This window comes from Ambystoma mexicanum, chromosome 12, assembly GCF_040938575.1.
Source record: "Ambystoma mexicanum isolate Mex_15411 chromosome 12, UKY_AmexF1_1, whole genome shotgun sequence".
Lineage (NCBI taxonomy): Eukaryota > Metazoa > Chordata > Amphibia > Caudata > Ambystomatidae > Ambystoma > Ambystoma mexicanum.
Window position 1 is genome coordinate 463532068 of NC_090936.1, and position 23414 is coordinate 463555481.

Below are 23414 nucleotides of genomic sequence, written 5' to 3' on the forward strand. Positions count from 1 at the left end.
GGCGAGTATTCGGTTTTCTGGCTTCCCTGAGGATGTCCATACATCTCTGAGGGAGTTGTAAATGGCCAAATTCTACGATCTCAGGAGCCAGGCTGCTAAGTTCATGGTCTGAGGGCATGGGTGCAGTGTCTTGCCCTTGTCTTGTGACAGCATGTTGTATGGGCAGGGAAGTTTCACTGGGGGAGATAGGGACATCTCCATCAAGTGAGCGAACCAAGGTTGCCGGGCCCACATTGGGGCCACTAGTATCATGGTAACCTGCTCCTGGTGCATCTTGTGCACCACTTTGTTGAGAAGGGGAGTCGGGGGAAAGGCGTAAACAAATTTCCCTGACCATTGAATCGACAGACCGTTCCCCTTGGACTGGTTCTGGGGGTACCTGGAGGCGTAACTTTGGCATTGTGAGTTTTCCATAGTTGCGAACAGGTCTATTTCCGGAAATCCCCATTGCGTGAAGACGTCTAAGACGATGTTTTCGTGCAATTGCCATTCGTACTCTTCGGGCAGTGGGAAGTCTCTGCTGAGCTTGTCTGCTAGCAGATTGAGTTCCCCTGGTACATGTTGCGATAGAAGAAACATGTTGTGTCTGAGAGCCCACTTCCATATATTCTGGGACAGTTTGGACAGTCCTGGAGAGTGAGTGCCCCCTTGCTTGTTGAGGTAGTACATGGCTGTGGTGCTGTCTGTGAGGACCATCACTGTCATTCCTTGCAGGTGTTTCTGAAAGGCTTTCAGTGCCTTGAACACTGCTAGAAGTTCCAGCAGGTTTATATGTTTGGATGCTAAGCTCGGAGTCCACGCTCCGTGAGCAGTCTGATGGGATAGGGGAGCCCCCCATCCTGTGAGGGATGCGTCTGTGGTTAGATTGGCTTCTACCGCGGGTGTGGCAAAAGTCTTCCCTATTAACAGGTTTTCTTTTGTCCACCACCTCAGCGAAAGAACTAAGGCCTGCGAGACCACCACTAGATCGTCCCATTGTCCGCTGGCCTGACACCACTGGCTGTTGAGCCACTCCTGCATTGGGCGCATGCGCAGACGCGCGTGAGGTACCAAATAAATACATGACGCCATCATCCCTAGCAAGCGCATAGCTTTGCGTACCGTCACCTCCCGACCTGTTACATAATAGGGGATCTGAAACAGCATGTTTTGGACCCTCTCGTTGGAGGGGAAGACGAGGCCGTCCTTTGTTTGAATTAGAGCCCCTAAAAATTGTTTGGTTTGGCTGGGTTCTAAGCTGGGCTTCTTTTCGTTGATGGAGAAGCCCAGTTGGTACAAAAGGTTTACGGTCTTTTGGGTATTGGAGAAGCATGTTTCGTAAGAATCCCCGGTTATGAGCCAGTCGTCGAGGTAAGGGTATATTGGGATGGATAGCCTTTGCAGGTGGGCCGCTGCTACTGCCAGTACTTTTGTGAATACTCTCGGAGCAGAAGCTATCCCGAAGGGTAGTACTCTGAATTGGTAGTGTTTGTTCTCTATCTTGAACCTGAGGTATTTTCTGTGTGCTGGCAACATTAAAATATGAAAGTATGCATCTTTCATGTCTAGCGTTGTCATGTAATCCCCCTGTGATAACAGTGGGATTACTTCCTGCAAGGTCACCATACGAAACTTCTGTGGTCTGACAAAGTTGTTCGCTGGGCGCAGATCTAATACAGGGCGCATGGTTAAGTCCTTTTAGGGTACAAGGAAGTACACTGAATAAATACCTTCTGTTACCTGAGATAGGGGGACAGCTTCTATCGCTTCTTTTTCCAGTAGTTCTTCTACTTCTTGTAAAAGAATGGTGAGGTGCTCCGGTGATCTGCGTTGGTTTCGTGGGGGTTTGTACTTCGGGTAACCGTTGAATTCTATGCAGTATCCGTGGGTTATGGTTGATAATACCCATCGGTCTGACGATATTCCCTCCCATGCTGATAGGAACGATGTTAGCCGGCCCCCGACCGGTGATGCATGGGAGGGGACCCGAATCTTCGGGTCATTTGCTGGTATTGGGCGTGGAACCTCTGGGGCTGGAGCCACGACCTCTTCCTCTGCCACGCCGTTGGCCTCTTTGACTGAACTGGGTGTTACCCTGGTTAGAGGGCCAGTTGGTAGCAGAGTAAAATTGTTGTTGGTTTTGCTGCTGTCTTTGGCCACGAAAGGAGCGTCTATTACCATAGCCTCGCCTGTTAGGGGGTCTAGAAATTTGATCTAGAGTCTTGATGGTATCAAACTCTTTCTTAGCATGTTCTAGGGCCTCATCAACTGCCTTCCCAAACAGATGCGTCTGTTCTATGGGTTTATTTATGAGGGAGGCTTGGGTTTCGGGTTTAAAACCTGAATTGCGTAGCCAAACGTGGCGTTTGAGAAGTATTCCCTGAACCAGGGAGCGGCCAGCAGTCTCAGCGGCATCTAGGGAGTTCTTAACGATGCTGTGGTTTACAAGTGTTTCCTCTGATATTACAGTTAGCAGACGTGAACGCAGGGGTTCAGGTGCGTCCTCTGCCTCGCTGCGCAGCTTGCTCCACTGTGCATCTGCGTAGCTAGCTAATAGGGAGTTGTTATTAGCAATTCTAGTAGAGAAGGCGGCGGAGGTTGTGATTCTCTTCCCAAGTGCGTAGAGCTTCTTGCCTTCTTTGTCAGGTGGTGCTTCACTAGTGGATAGTGGTACCCCTGCTCTTTTTCTTGTGTTGGTAACTACAAGGGAGTCCGGAATAGAGTGTCCTCTGATGTATAAAGGGTCAGAGGATGAAGGGCTGAAGAGCTTTTCTATTCTAGGGTTGACCCCTCTTACTAAAGCTGGATTAGAAAGGGAAGGAGAAATTCTTCTCTTAATAGAAGCCAGGAGTGGAATAGACTGGCTAACAGGGGCTTTTTCTTTAATAACTCTTTCTACAAAGTCTATGTCTGGAAGAGTTTCCCCTGTGTCAATCTCAAAATGCGCTGCTGCCTTGCGCAATAGTGCATTGAGGGAAGGTTGGTCATCTATGGGAGAGGAGTTCCCAATATGTGAATCCTTGAGAGGAGAAGGGTGAAAGGCATCAGGGTCTGAGTGTACTGACGGGGATTGCCAAGGCTGCACTGACGGGGATTGCCAGGGCTGCGAGGTAGCTGTATCCTCTTCGAAAACTATTGCATTAGTGTAACGATCTTCTTCGAACCCCTCTTCCTCAAGTTCTTCTTCCCCACCCAAACACTTCTCATCTTCCTGAAGGTATTGCTCCTCCTCAGTGAGGTCATATACATCTGTGGAAGGGGGAACCAGCCTAGGAATCTTGACTCTAGGGTCATCCTGGGGCCATTCTCTTTGTCTTTTGTGAGTGGGTGGGTCTTGGCTTCCTAGAAACCTTTCCATTTTCTCCATGCAAGAATGGAGTCTTTCAAGGGTCTCATGGGGTACCCCTGAATAGTCTAGAGGGGGGAAATCTGTGTTTTCACCTTCGAACCGCTTCGAACGCTCCCACAACGTCGACGAGAGGTTTCCGTCTCCTTCTGAAAAGCCCTCCGGTAGTTCAGAAGCGTCCTTCGATGAAAGGGGCAGTTCTTGGCTACCTTTGTGCTTTTTCGTCGCGGTATTCGACGTTTGTTTCGTCGTCCGCGCACGTTTGTCTTCGGAGACAATTCTCGCTAGGCTCTCGACAACGAGTTTGTCAGTCGAGGGCTCTGGTGTCGACGTTGTGTACGTTGCGCGTTGTACCTCGACGGCCGCTCTATGGAGCGTTACGTCGGATGTTTTTGGGGTAGCGCCCATGTTAGATGAAAGCCCAATCGCTGGTCGCGGCTGCGTTTGCGGGTGGGGCTTGAGACCTTTACGGTCTGCGGTAGACGCCGGAGTGCCCTGCGTCCCCTTCGGCGCTGATGGATCCTTCGTTCTCGACGAAGAAGAGCCGTGGGTTGTATGTTTAGCCTTATGGGGTTTATGTGCGTCCTTGTCGCCGGGGTGTTCATCCCCATAAGCAGGGCGTGAGCCGAGCCCGTCGGGGCCGGGGACGGACGTCGAGGAGCGGGAACGCTCCTTCTGGGGGTTCATGACTTCCGTAACGGACGTCGAGTTATCGCCCTCCTCGTCACTTTCAGTAACAGCGGCAGCGGGTGAGGAAACTGACTTCGACATCGCGTAGTCCGCCCACCTCTTAACCCTTCGTTCTTTAAGGGTTCTTGGTTTCAAGAGCTTGCAGGCTGCGCAGCTGTCCTCTTTGTGATCGAGGGGCAAGCAACGATTACAGAGCTTGTGCTTATCCTTCCAAGTATATTTGCCCCTGCAGCGTGGGCAAAACTTAAAAGGTGTCCTCTCCATAGCTGAGGCAATAATAGCTGGCGATAACAACCCCAAGGGAAAGAAAGGGGAGAAAGAAAGACATTCTCAAAGAGAAGATAAAAGTTCGAACCCCCACTCTCCCTACTGTATGTTGGCCGTCGAGGCCAGGCCACGTGTTCGGCAGCGCCGAAGGATCTCCTCCGCTCTTCCTCTCCGTCGAAAATCTGTTCGGCGGAGAAACAGCTTCACAGCTAACGTCGAGGGGAGGGATCGTTAACAATATATTAAGTATAACAAAGGACCGAGGTCCGTGGCAAGTATTAGCAATGTCTGTCTAGGAGCTCCGCGAAAGACGACCAGAAACTGGGCGGAAAAAAACAATCTGAGGGACCTCGACGCGTGAGGGATTGTGGGTACAACGCACGTCACTATAGGGATAGTGTTACAGACACGCCTTGTCGACGTCCCCTTTTCGACTACGAAAAACAAAATGCAATACTCCGCAGTGACCACTGGATGTCGGACCTATGCACAGCATGTGATTCTAAGCAGATTAACAAACATCAGAAATGGCTTTATTATTTTTCTGGGAAGAAGATTGCAGATGGTGAATTTCCTCATACAGGTAAGGGGAATACCATGTCTCAACTGATGATGTCGTGTCACCCCCTTGAGGGTCACCTCCCCCCATGTGATCCTTCCTCAAATAGTGACCCTCAGGGTCAGGATCAGGTAGTGGCTGCTGTCCCCTGGCCACATGGGTAGAGGCTTTCCCCAGGAAAGGAGTGATGACATCTTCAGATTCATCACAATACTCTAGTACCAATCTATAGGCTTATTTATGGATTGGAATGTCTTGATTAGTCTCTTGTGACTTTGTTTATTAGTCTCTGTAACTTTTCAATCCCGTTATGTTTTTTTCCCTTCTCCCTGCTGTAGACTCTTGCTTGTCAATTTCACATTTCAGATAGTCTTTCTCTCTGGCTGGATTACAACGTAGCTTGCTTTGTTCCAGTTGCTTATTTACTTGGTTTAGTGGTATAACACCTCCTTTCGCTGATGCATAATATTCTTTCATTTTGATATCTTCTTCTGTTTGTATTAAATATCTAATGAGCTTTCCCTTCTCCTAGGGTATTGTATTCCGTGTTTTAGTATCTTAACATTCAGATCATCAATGTCTCAAATTTCACTTTCATTGTAATTTAAAATTCAGAGATTTCAGATTTGGTTTTGCTTCCTTCTCCCTTTTCTGGGATACTGTTATCCACTGATCTCTTCTTACAATGTTATTTCTCTCTCTTGTAACCCAATAATTTAGATTTGTCTGTTTCTGGAATAGTTCTGGCTCAGACCTTCTACTGGAACAAGTGCTTTGTATGATATAATGATCCCTTTTGGTTCTCTCGTTGCTCCCAATCTCCCTGTTACCTTGTATGATGGAGGGGACGTCCTTGGGAGTCTTGTTCTTTTGCGACCTCTTCTCAGGCCTCGGAACGTGGTTGCGCTGCCTTCATCTGCTTGCTTCTCGTTGCAGTCTCTCTTATCTCTATGGTGTCCCGATCTTCCGTTGAGGGGCTGGACACTCTCAGACTCGCTATGTTTTGTGTTATCTACGATGGTTCTAGGGCCGTCAGTCCACCACACTCGCCACTACCTTCTTCTGCGGTTCTCACTTGCTGGTCTCTCATACTGGGGTTACACTATGGCTCTGGTGTCCCAGTCTCTCATTCTGGGCTCCTGTCCTGCTGCTTCTCGTACTGGGGTTGCGCCGTTTCTCTGGCAACCCAGTCTCTCATCTCAGTCTCCTGCCTTCTGGCTTTCTCGTGCTCGGGCTGCACCGTGACTTTGGCATCCCAGCTGCTCCTGTTGAGCTTCTGCTGCTTTCTCGTACTGGGGCTACGCCATGACTTTGGCATCTCAGATTCCAGCGCCATGTGAGTTCCAAACTAGCGGTCTCCTTTCTGGTGCGTACTCAGCCTCCTCTCGTCCTTACGCTGCGCCGGGCCCTCTATAGCCCACCTATGCGTTCCTCCCCTCTCTGGTCGAAGGTACGTTATTTAACATCTCAGTGGTTGCATATTTAGATTTAAAGGGACATGTTTATTTCAAATAAGATAATGGTATCTCTGACAAGTTTCTTCATCCCAGACCTGATATACAAAGGTCTCTGGTACTGTGGTGCCTTCATGTAGGCCATAGTGTGGAGAACTTTAAGGAGTTCCTCACAGGAATGGGAGTCCTTGTCCCCAAAGAGGGAGTCTCTCCCGCTGAGGTCCCACTAGCCGCGACCCCTAGGGAGGGTGTTGCAGAGCAGGTTCATCTCCCTAGCCTCACAGGAAGGGGATCCCTGTTCAAGAAAAGTGACACATTCCCTTGATTCGTCACAATGTGCAGACCTGCAGGTGCTGGGCTTTTTTGTGGGCACCTGAAAGCTTTCTTGTTCATAAGATTGACATTCCTGAACAGCATCAGCCTCATCAACTGGTCATATGAAGGTTTTGACCCCTTTCTCTTCACCTACACAATGGGGTCATCCTCTGGCTTCCTTCTTGTGCACTCCTCACACCTCCGGGTGGTAGGCAGGACAAGCCACTGACCTTCCTACTACACCATGGTGTTATCCAGTGGGAATAGTTCCTTAAAGGCAATGTTTAGCACTGGTAGGATTAACACAGATTTGAGCACTTAAGAATATAACATACATCCTGTTAATGTCATAGCCCTTACAAATGGGAAGGACACAACAGACAGTACTCTACCCACATTTAGTATCAAGCCCTTCCAATGCCAATAGAAAATTAATTTGACACTCTTAAAGGGAAGGACTATACCGGACTGCAATGTGAAGCACACAACAGACAGTACTAAACCATGATATAATGTCTTCTGATGACAATACAAATTGAAACTATAATAAAATGTACTAATGGAAGAGACAGTAAAGTGACACAGCATACAGTACTATGCACTCCGTAAATATACCCTGGTGGTGAAGAGAACAGTTTTATTTGTTGGGGTGCCTGGATTTTCTGTCAGGGGGCAAATTTATTTTTCTCCTTCTGAGGTCTCTTCAATTTCATGGCGGGTGCCTGATGTCCCACTGTTTATTGTCGAATCAAGATTTATGACAGTCATAGTCTTCCTCCTATTGTAGAACCTGTTGGCCACCATTTAGCGATTGGTGCTATTGGATCAGAATGGGTCTTGGTTAATACTGTGTTCAGGCTTGAACCTGCAGTTATTATGTGTGCATCGAGCACTCCCTCGGATCTGAGTACTACAAGGACCATTGACACATCAGCAGAAGTTCTGAATTGCCAACGCCATACTTTTTTTCTGTATGAACTGATGCTATTCTATGGCAGGGGTTCACCTTCAGGGTGTCCAATCATACTTCCCAGGAAAAGCGTTGCAGTGCCCATTCCCGTGGAGCCCGTGGGAATGGGAACCCTGACGCACCTGCACCATTAGTAACAGTGCCAGTGCTTCAGTAATAAATCTGCCGGTAGGGGCCAGAACTACCGGCAGGTCGGGCCAGCCGATAGTTCACAGCCCCTACCTGCAGACTTGTAGTTTTCCAGTCCAGAAAGGGTGCCGGTAACCCTTGTTACTGCCACTTTTTTCCAGACCGGCAAACTTGTAATGAGAGCCTAAGTCAGGTGTGAACAGGTGTGGCAGGGCCGCTTTGGGTACACGACAAAAAAGCTGGTGCTGTGGGGGAGGAGGGGTTCATTGAGAAGGGCAAATTGTTTGTTTGTATGGGATACCTTTCCAAGCACCTTCCCAAGCTCCAAGTCTTACAGTAAGATTCCCATTCTAAAATGCAAATCAAAATGCTCACACAAATATGTTTGTACTTGGCCTCAAATTTCACTATGTTCTATACCCTCTAGACTGATATATTAGTGGGATGGTGCTTACAATGCAAAGGCTGCAGTGGTGTCTCTTACACAGAAACATGCAGATGTGTTGATGTTATGTTTAGTACATTCCCAAAAGACCCATGAATTCTGGGATATCAAGCCCTAGATCTCTGGTAGGAAAAGTAAAAGGAAAATAAAAAGTCTCGTAAAACCAAGAAAAGGCCAAGCCTAGATGAGCATTTTCCAAATGGCACAGGCACAGTTGAAAATTGATTGCAAATATAGGGCAAAACATCCGGAGAGATAACGGTTGAAGATCACTGCAAAAGCGTGAGACACCTCTGATGACTGTTGCAGCTGTGACAGTCTCTATAGCCACAGTAAACGACTGAGAGATCTGCTTCTGGAGTCTGAAAAGGAGTAGCTGCAGAACTACCCAAAGACACAGGGTGCTGAGCCTCTTACAGTCCTGTTTGTCTCTTTCGTCTTTAGCAGCAATCACATATTTATGGTGGTCACCTTAAAATGATATACAGTACCTCTCGCTGGCAACATGACTTTCAAACAAGCATGCAAACCTCCTGTATTGTAGGTTAGCATGATTCCCTCTGGCATGTTTTTGAATTTACTGTAACATAGTTATCTATTTGTGGATCAATCATGTCCTTTCCCCTGATTCCTAGAATGGGGTATAATGAAAAAGTACCAAAAACCATGAAATAAAAATAAAAAAGGAACAGCCCTTCCCACAACACAGCGCCAGCCACAAATGACCTGAATGTGGTCCTTACTAAACTTATGGCCCCCCTGTGGAGCCACTGTATAAAACCAGTCTTAAGCGCCTCACTTACAAGACTGCTTTTCTCTTGGACATTATTTCAATAAGGAGGGTAAGTAAACTGCAGGCTCTCTCAGTTCAAGATTCATTTGTTATCATTCATAAGGACAAAGGGGTACTACACACAGATCCACGGTTCTCCCCTAAATGTATCTTAAAGTTCCATGTCAATCAGTCTATAGAACTTCCAGCTTTCTTCCAAAACCCAACAAATTCAGCAGAGAAAAGCCTCCACACATTAGATGTTAGAAGGGCTGTGAGGTGCTACCTAAACAAAACAAAGCTGCAGAGGAAAGCAGATCAATTCTTTGTTTCCATAGCCGCAGGAAGAGAAGGGGTTCCTGTCTCTAAGTCTGCTATTTCAAAATGGATTGTCAAATGTATCCAAATATGTTATTCTCTTTCAAATAGAACTTTACCGTTCACACCTAGAGCACACTCTACCCGATGCACAGGGGCTACTATAGCTTCCATTGCAAATGTAACTTTAGATGCCATTTGCAAAGCAGCTACTTAGAGTGCAATTCACACCTTCCCGCAGCATTACTGCTTGGATACACATTCAAAAGGTGATTCAGAGGTGGGTCAAGCCATGTTAAAACATCTTTTTGCTGCTGTACCTTCAAACAACCCACCACCTTCTCATGGTCCTGCTCGCTAGTCTATGCAAAGCATGCGATTCTAAGCAGATCCACAAGCCTTAGAGGACATACATTAGTTAGCGTAATCATAGTTCTAATGCTTGTATCTGCTTAGATTCACATGTGCCCACCCTTCCTCCCCTTTTGGAGTTGAAGGACATCTTACATCTTTCTTTCATTTCATACTCACACATACACGTCATGCTACCTCACAAAGGAAAACCACAGGTAGGAATAAAGGTATCACCCTATCCTGGTAACATTAAGTTAGCACAGGAAAATAAAATAAAACTAAAGAGGGAAGCTCAAGGATCTTCCAGCAACACTGCAATGAAGGTGCTGTGTGCTGCAATAGTAAAATACAGATGCCACAAAAAGATGGAGGAAAGTAGATTCCACCAAGAATAACCAAAAAGGGTTCCCAGAGTTGCAAACAGAGAATGAGTGTGTGAGGAAAAAGGATCCCACTCACTCAGGAGAATCACACAAAAATCCAGTAGTCCAGCAAAACGTGCTGGGGGACCCAGCAAGTGGAGAGAATTACACACATGATGAAAATTCTACCTAACACCCAATGAAAGACATGTGTGGCTCTTTCCGAAAGACCAATAGAGCTAAGGAAAACACAATGTGTGCACAGATATTAAAAGGATGTACCGATTATGCACAGAGGGACATTGGGATCCTTATGTAAACCTATAGCATGAATGTCTAGTGTGTGTGTATATATATACACTCTGGAAAGCCAGTGGCAAATATGTTCTGGTCTGCATGCCCCACTGTATGTTCCATGTGCCAGAGGCAAGCCAGAAAGGTTAGCATTTACAAATGTTGCTGATAAATGAGCAGCTCCATTTCTGGAAAGAAATCCTGGCCAGCCAATTATGGAGAAGGGAGTGGCACTCAAAGACTATTTATTGTGCTCAGTCTTAGAAAAGCTATCCCTTTGATGTGCTTTCTTCCAGTCCTTAGAATTGTTTCCTTCATTTGCAGAATCGTTCACTTTAAGGTTTGTGCTCTGGGAACAATTTAAAAAAAATGTTTTGGACATACACTGATTGTTACTTTAGGGCCTGTGAATACTACGACGACTATGCAAATATGTACAGCGTGCTTGTCATGTCCAGACTACTGAGAGTGGCAGCAGTATGACACTATGATGTTCTCCAACACTTCATTTTTGCTGAGTGGAAGACACAAAAAATGTGTGTATTTTTTGTTTTAAATGAAAAACACTATAATTTTTCTTCAAATTTCCATGGACCAGGTCTGCATATAATAATAGTTCCTGCTTGTATTACAATGATCTGTATTTTGCAATTTTACCATGCAAAGCAAAAGAGATAAATATGTCTAAACTCTGTGAAAGCAAAATTAGTCAGATATATCTGTCTTGGGGTGTCCAAACACTCTGGCACTGTAGATAACTCTCAAGAGGACTGTCGCCTAAAGGATTTTAGTTTGATGTCTTCGAGCTTAGGAATTCACTTGCCCTTCATCGAGTGCAGGCATTCATGTCTGACATTAAGCACACAGCTTGCCTTTCAGGTGCCCCAGTTCCTGGAACGACTAAAACCTCCAAAGGATTGCACACCTATTATTAACTCAGACCTTCAACTTATTGGGATCTGATTTACGTGCTCATTTTGGGGCTCCGTCACACTAAGCATAAGCACCAACCCAAGACCTCAAACATTTACTTGGAAGGCTTTACCAGAACACTTAACGACTAGACTTGCACAGTCCCATGAAGAGCCTAAGAATCTCCTAATTCTTAAACTCTTCACGGGAATCAATAGAGAACTGGGATAATATTACTGCTAGATGCTAACCCCGGTTAACGCCTGGCAATACAGTCTGCCCAAGGCATACACCACAGCAGAGAGCAGCAGAGTACTCCAACATCAGAAAATATCCTCTGAGCAAACCCTCGCTTGGCACCACAGGGACGAGTATACCATACCTGCCTAAGGTTGTGTGGCAGCCTGTCCCCAGCTTTCAACTTCATTGTACTGCAAAATACAATTGTAGGAGCTGCAGCGACAGGTTGATCCCCCCAAGTTACACAGGCCTAGAGCACGACTAATCTGGGAAATGTATTGGGGGAGATGTGCCACTAGAACTTACTTACATTGGGATTCAATACCCAGCTCTATGGAAATACCATATACGAGCTTCCGGTGCAACAAGAACACAGTCTTCCGCCCCGCATCACACTGACATCTACACCTGCCTCTAGAACACTGAACGGGGTGCCCCATTTAAATTCCATGATAGGTAGTGAGAGATTACCATGTACTACCTCTCCAACATGACTGTATGCCTCAGTGAAAATGGTCACTGTCCACAGCTATGGGCAGTCATTTTTCCTTAATGAGGGGTCCGTTTTTTAACCAACAGGATTTGTCAATCCATCAATGTGACTTAGAAATCAAGCATCTAGCAGAAGCTACATACCCAAGAAGAGCTCACATGTCTAGCCTGAGAACTCAAAAGCAGCATAATACTTAGACGTGAAGCTTCCCTATCACGACTGAGGTGGATGACTGACAGGTCTTATCCACTGCAATGCTGGCAATCCAGTATCCTTTACACCTGTCTGCTCTCAGCATCGGTAAATCTAACATTATGACAAGGCACTGATACTTTGAACCTGTAGAGGGTTAAGCTGTATTTCGTATGGCCTGTTGTGCTGCTGAGTGCTTAGGAAATAAAGATTGATGGAAAGTGCTGGATTCATAGCAGACTATAGTTTTGACAAAGCATAACCTTTTAACAATGTATTGTATACATTGCAACTTTATATGTGTTGGGTTTTATTAGTACACAAGTTATAATTGCATTACAAGATTGCACATCATTGTACCAGCAGAAAGCACTATCCTTTATCAACACCTATATTATGTACTCTGATTACTATGTGCAGAGGGTGGGCTGTGCTATGTGTTTGGCTATGTTACTTGCTAATTCTAGGCGGCTGATCGCTGGAAGTGATTTATAACCCTGTGGAAAGGCTACACGACACTGCATTTATGCGATTAGTTTGTTGTTCGAACTGACATTCAGTACAGATATCCCTTTACAATCAACTACAAGTGGGGCTCCACCTTCATACAAACAGTAAACACCAGAAATCATGTTAGTAGTTAGGTCACAGCTGGCAATTATGGTTAAAAAAAAACAATGCTTCAAGGGACAGCAGCATTGCACTCGCGATGCTTAACATAACACCAGAGACGACTATAGCAATCACCCTTCTTAGTGGGGCATAAAGGGCCGGTAACAGCCTGCCAGCCCAAGCTTAGGTAGGTTGCAGCAAAGCGAGGGCCTCAGCGAGGGCCATTACCGGCTCTGTACGCCCCACTAAGCTGGGGTTATGCTATTTTCACCCCGGGATTGTCTGCGGTGCGAATCATTTACTCATGTTTATTACAGGAGATGGGGTCTGTGCGTATTGAGCAAGCCCAATCTCTCGTAAAACAAACAAGATGGCCGCCACCATCTACGTCCCTTTTCCATTTCTGTGGCACCCATGAGGGAGCACCGAGGCTGGAGCTTTTTGATGCGGTCGAGCAGGTGAGTGGGGGAAGGGTGTTGGATGACTGGGAGGTATGGGGGATGGTGGGGGTGTGGAGAGGCAGCATGGAGAGGCTCTATGTTGCTTCATCACAATCAATATGGCAGCACCCGGGGAAAGACCTCAGGTGGCTGGAAAACGCAGGCGGTACACTGTGTTCTCGGCCACGGTTCCAGCCACCTGGTTGGCTGAGTGCCCTTCCCTGGCTGCAAATATCCTTTCATTTGATCTCTATGGCTACAACCATGCTTCAGTTATATGTGTGCAGTTGGTATCTTTTGCATGTTTCACTGTTTCAGATGCAAATGCTAGGTGGGTTTTAAGTCAGATTATCGAATAGCCTAGGGAGTGAAGTATTGCCAGACGACAGGTGGAGGGTTTGGGAAGTGATTGAGAAGGCTAGGATAAGTTTGTGGGGGATAACCACCCCTTAGCAACAGGTGTTCTGTGGATAGTCTGCTGCATTGACTAGAGACATGAGATACAGTAGTGAGATCACTGCAGATGTTTCAATAATGAACCTATCGTGCAATCCTCAGTTTTCAGCCACAGAAGCAAACAGTCCATCTGTACCTCATGTTGGTGGGATTGCAGTAGGCTTTCTCAATCTCCTCCATAGAGCTAAGGTCTTTCCATTCCCCAGTTGCTTCTAATATTTGCCAGCGATACGGCAGATAATAGTGCATCTGCACACATTTATCTAAGGGGAAAAAAGAAATTGATTAGTAGAAATATATAACAGATTGGATGAAGGCACAAAGCCTGAGCAGTTAATTCAGTATGGTAGAGGAAAAGAAAGCAAAGCAGGGGATGAGTTGTGTCTGGTATCACATCACTAAATACTGGCACTGAAAGATTTTCTTTTTGCTGCTTTCCCTCCATCGACATCTATGCAATCCCCAATTTGTTGCTGTTGTTTTGTACCCGTACTGACTTTTGGAGGCAAGTGAAGCCATTTTATTTCACTTACCTTACTAAGCTCATCTATCATGGGGGAACTGATCATTCCCTATGGCTATCAGTGCAAGAGATATTTGACCTCAATTGTGAAATTCTGTTTGTTCTATCCTGCACTCTTCACCTTACAGTGAGGTATGGAATGTGACCCTATAAGTTTGTTTTTGGTACCTTTATGTACAAGAAGAACTGGTGGCAGTAGATATTTTTCGACAGTGTTTTATTTTATTCTCATATGCACGTTTAAATTTTACCGCTTAATGCCTTTTAGAGTACCATAAATTTCACCTGTTCTTTGGACATCTTGTATTTTGGTCTTCTTCCTGCCCTTTCAGGACAGGATTTGCCATATATGGTAATCCCTTTCACGGGAAAAGGAATGGTGTGTGTTTGGGGCCAGAAATGGGGACGGGGACTGTCTGGTCCCAGTCCACATCCATGACAAAGTATGACTGTTGCTGGGCAGATTTGGTGGCTGGAAGCTGCCCACGACTGGACAGTCCCTGCCAGTTTGAATGGTTCTGATCCTTACCAATGGTGGGCTTAGGAATGACTCTAGCTCAAATCCTGGATAGAAGGGGGACATTTTCAGCCGTTCAGCAGATCCTTGTTGGAGCCAAGACGCCTACAAAGAGTAGTATCTCACTGAAGAAACTCGTCACAGCAGTGAACCAAATATTGTCTTATTCAACAATCCCGGCAAAGCCCTGCTCCTTTGCTGAGCTCCAGAAGGCCTTCATTAGTGCTTTGACCACTGAACCGCCGGGAACAACCAATCATGACCCCTGCTTGAGGACCCTGCCCTTGGAAGTCTTTGCAGGTGTCCCGAAACCATCCCGTGGGCTGACCAGCATCCTCGAGGGCAACCTTGCTGACCTAGTCGCTGTTCCGAGTTCAGACTTAGGACTGCAGGCTCTCGACTAGTGAGATAACAGTCCTTCATGTACAGTTGCAACTCTCTTGCATGAAGAAGGGCCTTGCAAGACCAGCTTCTTTTTCTCTGCCACGAGGGTCGACTTCTGCCACCTGATTGCTGTGTCCATTGCTGTCTCCCACCTGCACTGTGTACTGGGGGTCCTCTAAGATCATCAGTATCACGGTGGGCCTTTTCTCATCGTGCCAGGGTCGCCCATTGTGCAGTGGTGGGAAATGTTTCACCACAGCGCAGAACAGCCAACTACCCAGACCTAAATCCCAATGCTGGAAGTGATCGCTGCACTAGAGACCCATAGACACCCTTCAACAGAACAAAAATACAAAGTGCGTGGGCCCAGTTAATTCAGAAGCCTGAGAAATGGTTTATGACAGAATTGGATTATATGGGTTAGTTAATATACCTATTTCTAGTCACCCTTAACTCTAGAGGGTTTAACAAGTGAAAGGTCCCAATCCTAGCTCTCCCTTTCCTGGCCATGATCAGTGACGTTGTGGCCAAGGATTCCCCCCTGGGTATCCCATAAAGTGGTTATTAGGACAGTTTTTCTGAAGTCCAACTAAGGGCTTAGTAAAACCTTTCAAGCGAGGCAGTACAAGACTCAACTCTTGGTATAAGACAGTACCACCTGAGTACAAGGTAGCACAGCCAGGCTTATCTTAGGAGGGAGAGAGGGCTGTAGAATCAGTATAAATTAAATTGTAATACAAATGGTCCAAAGAAACACTGAAACACTATGGGCCTCCTTACACAGAAGGCGGTGAGCCATGGCGCTATTAGCGCCATGGCTCATGCTGGTAAAATACCGGCACCGCCTTGGCGGAAAGGGGATTTACCGCCCCATTCCAAGGTTGGTGGGGCGGTAAATCCCCCTTCCGCCATTGCCCTTCCCCATTCCCATTTTCGTCCCATAGGGCTCTATGGGAATGGGGAAGGTGCTAATTACGGCACCGCAATTTTGCGGTGCTGTAATTAGCTCCGAGGTCCCTTAGCGGGTTGGTTTTTAACGCCTGCAAAAAGCAGGCGTTAAAGCACCAACCCGCTAAGGGACCTCGTAGTAAGGCGGTAATGGTTAACGGTCACCGTTACCATTAACGGTGACCGTTAACCATTACCGCCTTCCGTGTAATGAGGCCCTATGTATTGTAAAAATAAAGGATTTATTTAAATACGGGTAGGCCCAGATAAATCTTGGGGTAAGTACTGTCACAGAGTATATGTAATCACAATTCAAAAACACAACACTATACTTGAAGGTAAATAGACCAAAGTATAAACCTTATTTGGAACACCTAACAGTAGTGCTAGGGAACTCACACATTTTTCATACACATTCAGTATAGGTCACACCTATTCCTAAAAACCAATGGTTACTTTCACAATTACATTCAGTAATGCAAGGGCAGTGGACCCTACCAGTTGTTCAGTGACTCTCAGTACAAATCTCATAATCAGTCAACTGGACAATATACTTTTTGTGAATAGTCGAACACTTATTCCAGGAGCAGTAAAAACCTATAACTACTTTTGTGATAACACAGAGTTATACTAGGTGAGTAAAGCCTAAGGGTGTAATATTCAATTACAGGTGCTTCTGGAATCAGTGAAACACAGATTTAGATAAGCAATAACTCTTGTGACTTATTTGTGGATGGCACACAGCTAACTCAAGGTAAGCAAAACCCATATACTTTTTCAATCTCACAAGGAAGTCCCGGTTAGATAGCACAGGGAAAGTAAAACCCAATGTTACAATTTACTGAATGACTCAAAGGTATTCTAGGTAGGCAAGCACTTAACGCGGACTTATTCTGGACAGGCTAGCAACAAGTCAGGGGAAGCAAGACCCAGTTGGGGAACACTCATACAATTATCCAAACAGGACTAATCTGGTGATACCAACAGTTGGAGGACACTCATACAATTACCCTGCAGGAATAATCTGGTGAAACCAACACTTTACTTTTGGGGAAGAGGCACAACCTAATCACAGGAGAGTAAAATACCTTCATATCTACTTTTTATTAGAATGGCGAAACAGTTTCTAAGGAAGAAAAGATGTTAACCACACTTTTAAGAATAGTGCACCACACATCCAAGGTAAGTAAGAACTTTTGTAACTGTTCACTCTTAGAGTTACAGTTACCAACCACTCTTTACAAGTAAGTAACTTTTACACAATTATTTTCTTTTCTAGGCAGAAGTCCCAATCCCTAAAAGGTATTTCCCTTATTCTTGGAGATGAGTGTTCTCAGTGGCAGAAGGGGGCTCACTAGGACTAGTGACCAACAGACAGTGTCAGAATAGGTTCTTTAGTAGCAAAAGTCAGAGTTCCTTAGGTAGACTGGGCAAACAGGTGAGTACTTGATTTAAGGGTTAGAAGAGGGCCCAGGGGCTTCATAGTAGACACCCCAGCAAGATTCTAGCAGTGGGACTGAGCGCACTGGGTGAGAGACCTCCCAATCACAGAAAACACCCCATAGCTACACAGAAATCCTAACAGGCTTCAGGTAAGTACATACCCAAGTCAAACAAGTAATTCAGCATTGAAAGAGATTTTGCAGCAGGAGGACTTCAGGATCTGCAGCCAAATACCCGGTCAGTGGATTCCTTGTCATGGTGACTGAAAACAGGACCTTGGAAGGAACTTTGCAGAAGGTATCGATGTAGAAGACTCTAGGCAAGGTTTCCCTCATGGTTGAATGCAGTTCTCTGGATTTGGCGCCTTTTCAAGGAGCACAGAAGAAGACAGAAAATCGTGGTTGAATTCCTGTTGTTACAAAGGCCCAGCACTCTGTTGATGGGACTTTTTGGACTCGATTTGTATCTCCAAAGATTCACCAGGATGCCCAAGTTTCAGCGAGATTCGTAATTCGGAAGACCGTGCACAACACAGTGGCTGGAGGTCACACGGTATTGGGGTATTGGAGCAAGGCAAGGTCGCAGCAATGCGTGGGATGGCTCAAAATGCAGGACTTCTTGAGGCTAGTGGGTTGCACTAGGCTCTGGGTCAGGGTCATCGTTTCTGCAGTCCCCAGGACGATTGGAAGGAAGGGCTTCAGCAGGCTTGGTTTACACAGCAGGCTCTCTGGTCACTGGAAATCGTCTGTGCCGCTTTTCCTTCGTCATCCTCTTTGGTTTAGCTTCCAGGTTTGCAGTATTTATCAGGAACTTCAACACAACTTCTGCATTCTCTCCCTGCATTTTACAAGAAGGTGAGGTCTGGTTGTCCAATCAGGATAGCCAGCCCACCAGTGGGATTTGTCCCCATTCAGGCAAGGCGTAAGACAAAGGGCTGTGGAGATTTGGACTCCTCCCTCGCTTCCTGCCTTCACAGACAGACTGGAGCCTGGGCGGGGAGTCCTGGGGACTCCCGCCAAAGATAAAAATCACACAAAGGAATTTCCCACCTTAGATGTCAGGGGAAGGAACACGAAATGACATGAAACCCTAAAATGGCAAAAAAAAGAAGACAGGGCCATTTTGGTAAAATGAGCACCCATAGGTGCCTTTACTGCAGCTGTGATCACAGCCCATGGTAAAGGTGCACCAAATTAACACAAGGTATCACTGCCACCAGCCATTGAAGGTAATCTTGTCACTGTAACAGAAATGTTACCATTTTAATGTGAAAGGGGATATATTGTATCTCCCCAGCACTCCACATAAGGTGGAGTGTGCTGGTTTCACCTAACAAAATGTAAAAGGGATCCAAAGATCTTTTCTACCCTTGGGAACTTTAGTTCTCTCAAGAATAGCAAAAGGAAGTTAAAAGGAGAGCCCCTAGGGCAACCCAGCACGACAGGCACTTATTGCCAATAAGTTGTTAAAGAGGATAACTTTAAAAAGACACTATGGAGAGTCTTAAAAATGGCACCCATAAAAAGAGTTAAAGATTATGTGAGTGTGAAAAAAAGATTCCCACTCACTGAGGTATTAAGGAAAATTATCCCATTAGTAAAGCAAAAGGTTCTGGGGTTGACCCAGGTCAGGAAGATTTACCAGTTCTGTGAAAATCTTACCTAACAGTGGTGGGATTGGGAGAGGACCTCCTAAGAACTTTGCTTTGTTCTTCACTATTCAATACACTTACACCTACATGTTGGCTTTGCCAACACTTGTTCAGCCTGCCTAAAGATTCCTAGATCCATGTAAAGGTTGTACTTTGAGAACAGTGGCTCAAAGGGCACTAGCCCCATATCCCTTAGAAAGGAAAGGACCTTTTAGGAATAGGGCTTTATTTATACATACCTATCTATAGTGTTGTTCTATCTTTTAATTACTTGCCCGTTCTCTAACTTTTTAAATACATATCTTTGTTCTTTTTCCCTTGCTTTACTATAGTATAGTGTTCTATCAAACTGATAAGACTGTGTGAAAAGTGAAGTGCTGGTGTTCTTAAGCAAGAGATGTACATATGTTTGTTAGGTAGGAATGGGTGCAGTCACACTGTGTGAGACGACACAAGACTCATCTGCTTGGTATTAGGTAACCAACCTATTGTGTACTACACAAGTTGCTAATGTGACTGCGCAGCCAGGCCTATCTCAGGAGGGGTAAATGTGAGCTGTAGAGCTGTAATGGTGAAATCAGTCAATACAAGTAACCAAGTAACACTTACACTCAAGGTTTCAGTTATAAATAGTTATTTATTTATTTAACATCAGTTTTAAATATGTATTCTTTGTTGTAACAATTCAAGTAAACTTTGAAATACTTTTCAGAATCAATAAAGCTAGTGGATAATCTTTGGATATGCTTCATACACCCTCCTACACCCTGACTTCAATCACAAGTCTAGTATTTGCATTTATATATCACACCAAAACACTTTTGTAGACTCTGAGTTGCAGAAAGGAAAGGGTTAGGGAAGTAAAAAGGTTAGAACAATTTCTCAGAAAATGTGAGGACAACTGAATCCTCCAACTCATTTTATACACGCCTTTCCCAGAAGTAACAGTATACAACAAGCTACCACCTATGAGGGATAAGCAATAGCAAAGTCAATGGATTTAGAAGAGTGTCTTTAGGGAGCCAGGACAGCCAAAGGCTTTTGGACAAAGTCTATCATTCTGATGCACTTCTTGGATAAAAGTCTTGCACAAAGTTAGAGAGTTCAGAAACATCACTGGTAAGGACACAAGCTGTTAAGCCTGTGCAAAGGGAGTTTATATCAACTCGAAAAGGTAAGCAGGTGAAAGTCTCAAGTGAGACCACACAACTTAAAGCATGAAGGTAAGTACCCCCAAGCCTGAAAAAGTACCTTTGGTTACAAGAAAGGGGTGCAGTTGGATTTCGTCTTGCTACAGCCAAGAAGACCCTGGATCCTGAGCCTCAGTCATGGGGACAAGAGCGAGGACATCTGGAGGGCTGCTGCGGCAGTACTCGGGATCGTCGTTGCAAGGGAGAATTCTCATTTCTGTGCTAATTCCCTTCAACCTTAGAGAGCCCCGGCTCTTTTGCTGGACTTACATTATGACTTTTTAAATTTAACCCTGGAGCGAGTGGGCCCCTTTTCTCTCTCATGTGCTTCGACCTGATTTGGATTATGTGTTTCTTTTGATGTTGGAGTCTGACAAACTCCATAGGCATCTACTTTTTGTATGGCGACACACAGCATCTTCAGTGCAGCACCACAGAAAAATCCTTTAGATTTCTCATAAGGTTTAAATACCTTTTCCTGTGTGAACTACTGTTCCCAAGAATAGTAAAGTGAAATTGACTTTACTTACCTTTTCTCTTTGTGGGTCCAGCACACACCCTCTTATGTGGAGTGCTGGGGGGGTTACTTAGTAGCCCCTTATCCCACCTACTCATGTAAAAAAATGTATGTTACCCTCACTATTTTAAATGGCTGGTGCCAGTGGTTTAATTTTCCTACCATTGTGCTTTTCTACCGCTGGCTCAATCCTCAGCTGCAGTACAGCACCCATGGGTGACCATTTTTTTAAAATGGGCCCAGTCTTTTTTTCCTGCCATTTTCAGTTTGGGAGGTCTTTCTTGGGTTTTACTCTGCACGGCAAGCCAGGTTTTATTTCTTTGTTCATTTTTCCTTTGGTGGGCTTCAGTGCTGAAACCCACCTCTGGCTCCTTTCTGGAAGGGCAGGAAGTGAGGGAGGTGCCCGAAACTCCCCTGTCATTTGTCTCTGTATGAGCATGAATGTATCCAGTCCCGATTCTCTGGCTGGCTGTACTTTCAGGACAGCCACCCTGCTGTTTGAGTGACAGCCTAGGCAGTGCATGAATGGGAGAAACCTGCTTAAAAGTCAAGGGTTTTGGGACTAGAGGCAGAGTCGACCACTGGCAAGAACAACCGACGAAGAAACCGTGAACGAAGCTTGCTGCATCCTCCTGGACCTTTGAATTGCTCAGTGAAGCCCTGCTGTTGTGCTGAAACTCCTTTTTCTGATTGACAAGATAAGCTCCGGAAGGGACGACTTCTTCCCTTGGGTTAGAGGGACCAACTAACCCTGAGACGAACTCCAATGGACCATCTTCCCCGACTGGCTGTACTTCTTTGCTGCTGCAGGAACCGAGTGCCAGGGGTCGAGAAATCAGTAGTCTAGTGCAACGTCTCCAATCCGGTCAGAAGCTCCAGGAGTCTCCTAAGGACCTTCCAGAAGCAGGACGACCAGAACTCGAGTTCCCGTCACCACAGTGCAGGACTCAAAGAGTGAAGGAAGCCCAACCGCTTTCCAAGATCTGTGGTGGTGCAGTTTACTGACCGCTAAAACCCCAAAGTGCCGCTGATCCAAAAAGAGCCTGTAGCTGCAGCCGACCTCTAAATTGCTGCCACGCGAGTCTTTCAGGCATTCTCCCTCTTGTCCCCACGACTGAGGCTCAGGTACCCAGGATCTGCATCGCTGCAACCAGACAGAAGCCAGCTGGACCACTCCTCTTCTAACCAAAGGTACTGTTCTGACTTGAGGTACTTACCTCAGTGTCTTTAGCTTTGCTCTTCTCAGTTGAAACTTGCAGTAGCTACTTTCCTAGAGTTGATTTCAGCTCTACCCTCCACAAGTGTAACAGCTTGTGACCCTGTGATGGTTGAGCTAAAACATGGCGCTGGTGCGCAGTGCATTCTGGGGGAACTCAGAGCCATGGTGGATATTTATCCATGCCTCAGTGGAAAGCTACACTTGCTTTGCGAAACAACATGTTTTCAACGTTATTCGCTGATGAGCTTGGAATGCAGGCCTTCCCAGCCAAGGACACGGCGCTGGGAAAGCTAAGATCCGCAGGTGCCGGCTGGTACCTGATAGCGAAGTTTGTTTTGGGTTTGCTCGGCCTGTGCCAAGGTTTTGAGATGAGTTATGGAATTGTTTCCCGGGGCGTTTAGGAGAGAGAAGTGCTTTGCTCCTTGAGGTTACTGTCGGTTGACCCAGCTGGCAACCAACGGTCACCCATCAATGCGCAAGCGCATTGCCAGAAGGTTCGAGAAGTTGCCACCCCTTGTTGAGGAGGGCATATATGCGGAAGCCCTCAACGGTCAGACGGGATAAGCACAAAGACCTCAGTCGGAGGGGGGATGCTTCGGTCCGACACTCCTGTGGGTTGTTGTGCTCTTGGCCTGGCTGTTATCGGGGTCTTTCAGCCGCTTCTGGCGAGATGAAGTTCCATTAAGCTACGCCCACGGTGATGTATTTCTTTCTTTGACTTCTTTATGTTTTCTGTGATCTATGCCCATGTGAGTTGTATGAGTTATTTCTATGTACCTGTAAGCTTTGAATAAATAGCCGTAAAGAGCTGATTATCTTCTAAAGTGTGCGTGGCTGTGAATTATTGTGTCTGTTTTTGGGTTGAAGTATTTGCTCTATAATTGCACTGGTGATTTCAGAGGAGAGCAATACAGACCCTACAAGTGATTTTTCTTCAGAAACTCTCTACCTTTGTGCAACACTTTGTTATCCAAGAAGGGCCTCAGCTCCATTGACTGTGCTCCAATTGACTTTGGCTGTCCTGGCTTCCTGCAGACCCTTCTAGTCCAATTGACTTTGATATGTACTGTCCCTCAGAGGTGATAACTTGGTTTCAAACTATTACTGATGGGAAAGGTTTTTATCTACACTTCATTGGAAGATACTCTGAGAACCCGTTTAACCTTTTTCCTTCGTTTAACTGTTCCTTTCCACCAACCTCAGAATCTACAAAGTGTACTAGTGATATATAAATGCCATTACTGTCCTTATTAGTGAGGTCACCTCAAGGTGTAGGAAGTGTGTAAAAAGCACCTGTAAAGAGTATCTACTAGCTTTGTGTTGATTCTGGAAATGTATTTTGAAGTATATTTGATTGTTACATATATTGCCCTTTTTAAAGAATGCTTATTTAAAAACTGATGTTCAATAAATAAATAACTAT

The 23414-nt window shown here is 45.6% G+C and overlaps 1 protein-coding gene across 2 annotated transcripts in view; it reads right to left on the reverse strand.

Annotated features, from left to right (window-relative positions):
* LOC138513666 (protein mono-ADP-ribosyltransferase PARP12-like) overlaps positions 1-23414 on the reverse strand; it is a 461743-nt gene that overhangs the window by 184391 nt on the left and 253938 nt on the right. For both annotated transcript variants that reach the window (XM_069628724.1, XM_069628725.1), the window contains exon 6: positions 13736-13862. In XM_069628724.1, coding sequence (XP_069484825.1) covers positions 13736-13862 — 127 coding nt within the window. The remainder of the gene's footprint in view (positions 1-13735; positions 13863-23414) is intronic.